This window comes from Danio rerio, chromosome 19, assembly GCF_052040795.2.
Source record: "Danio rerio strain M-AB ecotype USA chromosome 19, GRCz13ab, whole genome shotgun sequence".
NCBI classification, from domain to species: Eukaryota; Metazoa; Chordata; class Actinopteri; order Cypriniformes; family Danionidae; genus Danio; species Danio rerio.
The window spans coordinates 30,357,901-30,366,613 of record NC_141039.2 but is presented as its reverse complement, the minus strand read 5'-3'; the positions used below and the strand labels follow the sequence as shown (position 1 = coordinate 30,366,613).

General features: G+C 31.1%; 1 protein-coding gene across 1 annotated transcript; it reads right to left on the bottom strand.

The window, feature by feature from the left end:
* Positions 1-1,628: 1,628 nt before the first annotated feature.
* irx4b (iroquois homeobox 4b) lies at positions 1,629-7,659 on the bottom strand. Its single transcript, NM_001020493.2, has 5 exons — positions 7,181-7,659; positions 5,582-5,821; positions 4,449-4,561; positions 4,032-4,351; positions 1,629-2,350 (listed from the first exon to the last, which is right to left on the bottom strand). Exons 1-5 carry the CDS (start codon positions 7,223-7,225, stop codon positions 1,749-1,751), a joined length of 1,320 nt encoding a protein of 439 aa, NP_001018329.2. The 5' UTR covers positions 7,226-7,659; the 3' UTR covers positions 1,629-1,748.
* Positions 7,660-8,713: the final 1,054 nt, after the last annotated feature.

The window sequence follows — 8,713 nt, the reverse complement described above, 5'->3', positions numbered from 1 at the left end:
ATTTGTTTTAGTTCGGCTAGAACAAAAGCAGTTTTTAATTTTTTAAACATCATTTTAAGGTCAAAATTATTAGTCCCTTTAAGCTATTTTGTTCCGGTAGTCTACAGAACAAACCCTTGTTATACATTAACTTGCCTAATTACCCTAACCTGCTTAGTTATACTAATTAACCTATTTAAGCCTTTAAATGTCACTTTAAGCTGTACAGAAGTGTCTTGAAAAATATGATATTATAATATATTGTAAAATATTATGTACTGTCATCATGGCAAAGATAAAATAAGTCTATAAGTTGTAAACTATTATGTTTACAAATGTGTTGAAAAAAAATCTCTCTGTTAAATAGAAATTGGGGAAAAAAATAAACAGGGGTTTATAATTCAGAGGGGGCTAATTATTCTGACATACTGTAAGCAGTATATATATATATATATATATATATATATATATATATATATATATATATATATATATATATATATATATATATATATATATATATATATATATATATATATATAGCGAACGTGATTTTCAAAAGTATTACATCGCTTTGTAAACATAATAATAACAATTGTCGAGTCACCCCATAGAGTTTGATAGAGCGCTTGGACCCGGAAGCTGCTTCGCGTGATGTCACACCTAACAAGCAGATAATCTGTGAGGGAACATTACCATTTTGTTTTGTATGCTACCCAGCAATGCATCCATGACAGGACTTTACTCATCGTTATTCCAAAACTAACAGCACTTTATTTATAGCTTTTACTTATTGCATTTTATACTAAATTTCTTAAATTGTTTCAAGTGACTATTCAATTGCACATTAGAACTGTATGCCAATACATGTATAAATAATTGTATTAAAAAATGTACAAATAATTTGTTTCCTACTTGTGAGTATTCCAATTTGAGAAGTGCCTTGTACAGTTTTAGCTTACTTACAAGTGTATTCCAGTATAGTTTTAATCCTCACTGATTAGACATTCATGCCTGGTTATTAATTGTTTGTTCCAATTGTTATTAACCAATATAAACATTAATATAAGGAGTTTTAAGGAATAAACGTAAAACTGGCTTGCCATATCAGTCACTTAAAGAAAACCATTGTTTCTCTGAATACAATTCTTAGAAGTACCACTGAGTTACCAGTTTAGCAGTATGAGCCCCTGGGTATTTATATTTGTCACGACCGAATGATTCTAACTTAACTCTCAGTCTGAAGCACATTGTGTGGAAGGGTTCAAATTATTGATGTATGTAAAGCCATGTTGTGTGATTCCACTGGGAACAATGTCAGTCAAACAAATGCAACCGCATAAAAACCACTCCAGTGGCCAATGTGCTCTTGGAAGCATTTCAGCACCACGGACAGCGATTTTTTTCTTCCTCGCAAAATGGCTTTTTTATTTCTGAGGGATGTTAGATGAGGTACTGAGACTTTATATTAGGGAGCATTGTGTACGGTGGTATTTTACAGCAGTGATTACATTATTTTACAAAGTGGTAAAAGTGGCAATATCCATAAATCTACATTGAGGTGTTGAAAAATGTTATATATATATATATATATATATATATATATATATATATATATATATATATATATATATATATATATATATATATAAAGTTCATGACTCTCAAGATTTCTTAAATGACAAAAGCTTACAGGATGAAACTAATGAGATTGGCTAACATGTTAATTTTGTGATGGTGCTACAAAATGTATGAAAAAAACACCACTATTAAGCATGAGAGGAAGTAATAGGTGTTCCTGAGTGTTCATGGTAGTTATTCTGTGAGGAAATGGCATCAGTCCATAACTCTGTGGAGTTGCTGAAAGTTTGGTTTAGGTTGTTGTGCCTGAATAGGGGATCGTGAAACACTCCATCCACCCAGTTCCTCAGAGTAGCTACTGGAGACTCTTGTTTCCTCTTTGTCATTTCTGAATCGGAGTCACAGTTTGAAGAAGGGCAGGCTGTTCGTTTATGCATGCATGATGAATAATCGACTTGGTTTAACGATGTAGCGGTCTGTGCAAGCGACCAGATTTTCGGCTTGGTCTCAATGGTCTTTTGGCCTTGTTGAAGGTAAAACTTTGCCATTTGGTGATCCTCAGCAGGTGCTCTCAGACGGTCTTCGCTAAATTTGTGGACACCTCTTGTAAGCTCGGTAACGGATTCATGAAAAGCATCTTTAAAGTGGGTTTCTGGGTGGTCGCTGGTTTCTGAGTGAACGTGCACAACAAAAGATGGTTTCGATTCGCACTCAGAGCCATCCGATTCCACTAGATCGAAATCATCCAGATCGCTGTGAAGTTGATCTGTATCGTCCTTTCCATGGTTGTCTGGAGTTATGAAACAAATTTATAGACAGGTTATAAAATGGTAAGTATGACACTAAATGCTCTATATGTACTGTTTAGAAACCCTTGTGGCTGTTAGGAGAATAGCCAGAACTATTTTGCTCATGCTTGAACTTATGTACTTAGAATTACTTATAATAAGAAACTATTTCCCAGTGATGGGTTGCAGCTGGAAGGGCATCCGCTGCATAAAACATATGCTGGATAAGTTGGCAGTTCATTCCGCTGTTGCGACCCCAGATTAATAAAGGGACTAAGCCCAAGAGAAAATGAATGAATGGAAAAGAAAATAAACATGATCCGGTGCTACACTAAACTTGAATTAATCTGCTTGGCACACTGACATTGCAAGCATTTTCAGCGTTATCTTTAACGTTGTATAAAATTTGTTTAATGCATCATTGACTGGAAAAGAGGCTCTTTTAAGTGCATAATGTTTTATTATTATTATTATTTTACCAACAAAATTGTCTAAAGGCCTTCATGAAAATATCAGTCTACAGGTTTTTAAGGCAGTTTTGAAAGTTTTAGTTTTAATTTAAGAGACCATTTATTAAGATTTTTTTTACTCTATTACTACCCAGAGGCTCATAAATTAAAAAGGACTAATAGCAAAAAATTCATTAAAACTAGCAAAATCCAATGGAAAGTGGCAAAAACGCCCATGCACATATAAATACATATTCTAAACTAAAAAAAATAAACTAAAAATAACATTTCTAAATAATTGAAGACTCTTAATAGTAAATTAAATTTTGCTGTTGTTGTATTTTGGCACCACTAAGCATTGTAACCATTTAAGTTGGTCTCTGCTTAAATGCTGCAGCCAATGTGATCGACTCAATTTCACAGAGACAGACATATTCCTGCGTCATTTCTTGATCTTGGAACAATATTCCTGTCTACAAAGTCCTGTCCTACCCCTAACCATAATGCATCCCTAATATCAGAGGGAAATGGTGCAGAAGCTATTAACTCTTGCTTTAAGCTTAAACTTAACACCGTAAAATAACATTTTGCAAGCTTGCATATTCTGCCATTAAGACCACTTGAAGGTCTATTTGGATGCATATGGGTAAAATGTGTATATTTACTTTATACACTATATATTTACTACTTTATTGTATAATCGCCTGAAAAAATATTGCCAATTAAACTTTTTTTATTTTTAGAAAATGACATTTGGTTTAAATCTGGGTTAAAATGATATTCAAATATTGATTACTTAAATTTTTTGAATGTAAAACATTTGTGTTGAGCTGTCTACATATGAATATATACATACCTGAAATTTTTTTGCTACTTCATGTGAAAAAAAATCGAAATGACAACATTTACATTTTAAATTTGTAGGAAATATCATCAGAAATTCACAGAATAAAACAAAATTTATGTTTTTAAGGATATAATAAGCATGTAATAATTAATTAGAAATCCAAAAAAAAAAAAAAAAAAAAGAATTGTTCAAGTGGTCTTTCTATAACAGTATACACTTTTGTACTGACAATAGATTTTTTTACATTTATGAATTTGGCATAAAAGACATCACAGGTTCAATAAAAATAACCCTGGAAGTTATTTTTTCACCCATTCTATGCTGACTAGGCTAAAGGAATGATATTTGCATTTTAAACCAAACTGATAAAAAAATCTTTGAACAAACCATTGAAATCTTGTTCAGTTTTTATTGGCTCCTCCTGCGCTTCATCCAGATCTTCTTGGTCGTCGTCACACTCCTTCTCATCTGAGTTCTTGTTACGTGGTGACCACGTCATCTTATTCTCCTTCTTGAGTCTCCGGCGTGCGTTGGCAAACCAGGTGGAGACCTGCGTAAGGGTCATCTTAGTGATGATAGCCAACATGATCTTCTCACCCTTTGTAGGATACGGATTCTTTTTATGTTCCTGCAACCATGCTTTCAATGTGCTGGTGGTCTCTCTGGTGGCATTCTTTCTTCTTGTCCCCACATCTACAGATCCATATCTAAACAACATGGAAAATGCTCAAATACAACTTTTTATACTATCATTAAAGCCAAAAATGTAAAAAAAAAATAAAAAAAAAAGGTTGCAGTTCTTACCCATATCGATCATATGAGTATTGTCCAATTGGGTAGTCGTAGGGATAATATGCAGAGCTTTGGGTAACTCTTGAATGTCCAGTTTGCACTCCATCTTTCTCATTGAGTTTACCCTAATATAAAGCATAAAATAAAGCAAGGTATGTACATCATTGAGTGGAAATTTTATAGATATATTACTTTAATTGTGACATGAACTACTGCCAAATGATTCAACGTGATTAACCATTAATTTATGTGTACTGTGTATATTTATTAGGTATAAAAATACCCACATACATATACAGTTAAAGTCAAAATTAAATTTAAAATATTTTCAGATATTGTTTAATAAAGACAAACACATTGAACAAACATTTTTCAACATAATACTTTTAATAACTAACTAATAATGACTAATTTCTTTTGCCATTGCTATAGTGACAGTGCATAATATTTTTCTATTTATTTTCCAAGATACTAGCATTAAGCTTAAAGTGCAATTTAAAGGCTTAACTATGCTATTATGTAAACTAGACAAGTTAGGCTAATAATATAAAAAATTGTTCAGAAGACATTTAAAAAATATGCAAACATATAAACATATATAAAAATGCTTATGGGGCAAGTAATACTGACCATAAAAAAAAAAGAAAAAAAAAAAAATATATATATATATATATATATATATATATATATATATATATATATATATATATATATATATATATATATATATATATATATATATATATATATATATAAACTGCTTATATTCCAGCCAAACTAAAAGAAATAAGACTTTCTCCAGAAGAAAAAATATTATAGGAAATACTGTGTAAATGTCCTTGATCTGTTAAACTCCACTTTGCAAATATTTTAAAAAGATTAAGCATTTAATAGGAGTGCTAATAAGTTTGTATTTAACTGTATGTGTTGTATATATATTATAAAAAAGTAATAAATATGCAACCACGCACACACACACACACACACACACACACACACACACACATATATATATATACTATATACTATATATATACTATACTTTATACTATATATAATACTATATATACTATATATATAAACAATAATCATTGTACAAAAGGTAATCATTGAACAGCAATAAAACAAACAAAAGGAATGTTTACCAGAGGATAGCATGCGGCTGAATCTGGACCGTAAGTGCTGCAGGAGTCGTAAACATGATTTTTTGAACAGGAGTTGCCATAGACCGCAGTAGGGATCAGCTCATGCCGGCTGGAGGCCACAAGCCTACTTTCGTACACGGGGCAGTAAAGTGAGTTTTGAGGAGAAGTCGGCACTCCAGAGTCTAGCAGAGAACCACTAGACTCAAAGCAGGTGCTCAGAGCATTAGAAGACATTAAAAGCTGCCAAAGAAAAGGATAAATAGTTTAAAGCATGTCCTTGAAAACCATGGAAGACTTTACAGTGAGACAGCTTTTTGAGCATTTAAACTATTAATGACTTAAACGAGCATTAGTCTCCAGGGCTATCCACAATTATGGTTAAAGCTCTGTAAGAAATTAGTCACAAGCTAAGAGTTTGTATACATCATAATACATTTTACAAATTGGTTTTATCTTAGACTCTAATTAGGTGATTCTTTATTTAAAGAGTGCATTAAATATTGTATACATATACTGTATAATAATATTTGTAAAAACTTTTATTTAAATTTTATATTTGACTTTTAGAATAATGTGATTTTATGGGGATTTTAATAATGAGGCTAACTTTGTATGACATTGTATAAATGCTTACTATCTTAAATAAAAATATAAACATATCAATCAATACATAAATAAAGAAAAAAATTATTTGTTCTTAGACTGTCTATAACATGTTTGCTATAGCAGTACAGAATAAACATATTAAAAAACAAAATGTCTATTTAATTTATTTTAAAATATAGAGTTTCCTTAGTAATTGTTTAGTGGAAAATCTGTATAATAATGACATATAAAAACACTTTTAGATCTTCAGTCTTAACATTAATTATATTTTTGATCCTCAAATATGTCATACTGTTGTTCTGGAAAAATATATGCCTTAAACAAATATATCCCTGAAATGGCAACAATCTTATATTAGACATTGTTTATTTATAAATATAAAATATGTTTTGTTTTGTTTTTAATAAAACTGTTCTTTCTCATCATTAAAAATATTACAATTACATACAATAGGTATTCATTTAAAATATTTTATTTTTCCTGAATCAAAGGAATAGCTCACACAAATCATTTGTCATCATTTACTCACCCTTTTTATTTATTTATTTATTTATTTATTTATTTATTAATTTATTTATTTTTGTTCTGTTTATTAACCATTGACATCAATAGTTTGCACATTCTTTAAAATAACTTATTTTGTGTTCAACAAAAGAAAGAGGCTCAAACTGGTTTGAATCACGTGAAGAATGAGAAAATGATGACAGAATTGTCATTTTGGGTGAACTCTCCCTTTAACACATTTTAAATAACTCAACAGAAATAGCCATTAGCTTATAATCTAGATTTCACCTATAATCTAGATTTCACTTTAATGTTCAGAATTATTGAATCATGTTTAATCATTCTAGAAAATTACAACATTTCCCCTAATTTATATAAAAAAGTCAATTACTAACATTCCATTAATCTGAATCATTCAAAATTAATCTTTGACGTCCAACTCTAGCACTGTACAGTGAAGTGTAAAAAAATTGAAAAAGAAAAAGTTACCTGTGGTGCTGCAGGGTATGAATAACCAAACTGTGTAAATGACATGATGAGTGTCCTGCACAGAGAAAGCTGCAGTCCCGCGGCGGGTCATCAGTTTATCACCAATATCTTCCATCAACTGGAGATAAGCGTCCTTTTCCTGTTTCTGTTCGTCTCTTTACACTAAAGCCACCACAGACCGCAGCATGACACGAACATAACGTGCTTGAGCTGAAGTTGGAAAAAAATTCATAACAAACGTTGCCTCAGTTTGCACGTTGTTTTAAACACCGGCGGCGCTGACGTCACGGGAGCAGATTTAAAGGTCCAGATAACAAACGCGAATAACAACGAAAGTTATTGTTCAGACAGCGGAACAGTTTATATATGCGCCGTACGAGTTGAGAGTCCCGGGTGATGCGCGGGTGTCCTCGTGAAGAGCCCGCGGGGTCTCGCGCACATTAATGAGGACGTGTTCAGTTCCCCTGCCGCCAGCAGCCAATCACACATCAGACTCACCGCACAGACAGCGCCATCCAGCATGATTGATGAGCGCCACTAACCATTACCATAATTGCCTTTCTGTGTACTTATCAAACACTTCTGTAACATTAAATAACATTTACTGGCTGAAAAAAAATCTATGAATTATAAAACTATTGGGCTACATGAAAACAATTACATAGATTTATATCTATTTAGAAAAACACCTTAGTACAGTGCTTTGTGATATATGGTATGATAATCTACACTGTAAAAATGCTAAGTTCCACACAATTCCTTCATGTTGTCACAACAAAATCGATTAATTTAATTTAATTAATACTTAATAGTTTTAACTAATTTAAGTGGATTGAACATGAAAAATTAAGTTGTCCCCCCAAAATCCTTAAGAATTGTGTTGTTTCAACTCATTTTAAATAAGTAGTTTGATCAAGCAGCAAACGTCATATTTTGTGTGTGTGTGTGTGTGTGATTAAAGTCACATCAAAGTGAAATGTTTTAAAGAAATGCAGAATTTACAGAAAGAGCCTGAAATTTTTAAAGAAAACGAAAGTTAATAACTTCATGAAAAAAATACAAATGTAAGTAATTAAACTTCAATAAGATAAATTCAACTATCAATTGTATAACTTCAATAACTTTAATAAATAATCATATTATTGTAAATAAAAATTATTTTGTGTTTGATCATTTATAATTATTAATAAATTAATTATACAAATAATTTAAAAAAGATTCCAAAATAAAAATTACCCACAGATAAATAAAACTTATTCAAATACACAATAAACAAACAATCAATTAAATTAATTAATTAATTAACAAATAAATAAATACATAAATAAATGAACAAATAACTAAATAAATAAATAAATTCATTTATTCATTTATTCATTCATTCATTCATTCATTCATTCATTCAGTCGTTCATTTTCTTTTAGGCTTAGTCCCTTTATTGATCTTGATTCGCCAGAGCGGAATGTACTGCCAACTTATCCTTCCAGCTGCAACTCAACACTGGGAAACACCAATGCACTCTCACATTCACAC

Bases quoted from the DNA above. Each gene is read 5' to 3' on its own strand.
- irx4b (NM_001020493.2), bottom strand. From the start codon at position 7,225: ATGTCATTTACACAGTTTGGTTATTCATACCCTGCAGCACCACAG. The intron at 5,822-7,180 runs GTAACTTTTTCT...TTTCTTTGGCAG, and splicing joins CATACCCTGCAGCACCACAG to CTTTTAATGTCTTCTAATGC. The intron at 4,562-5,581 runs GTAAACATTCCT...GCTTTATATTAG, and splicing joins CAGCCGCATGCTATCCTCTG to GGTAAACTCAATGAGAAAGA.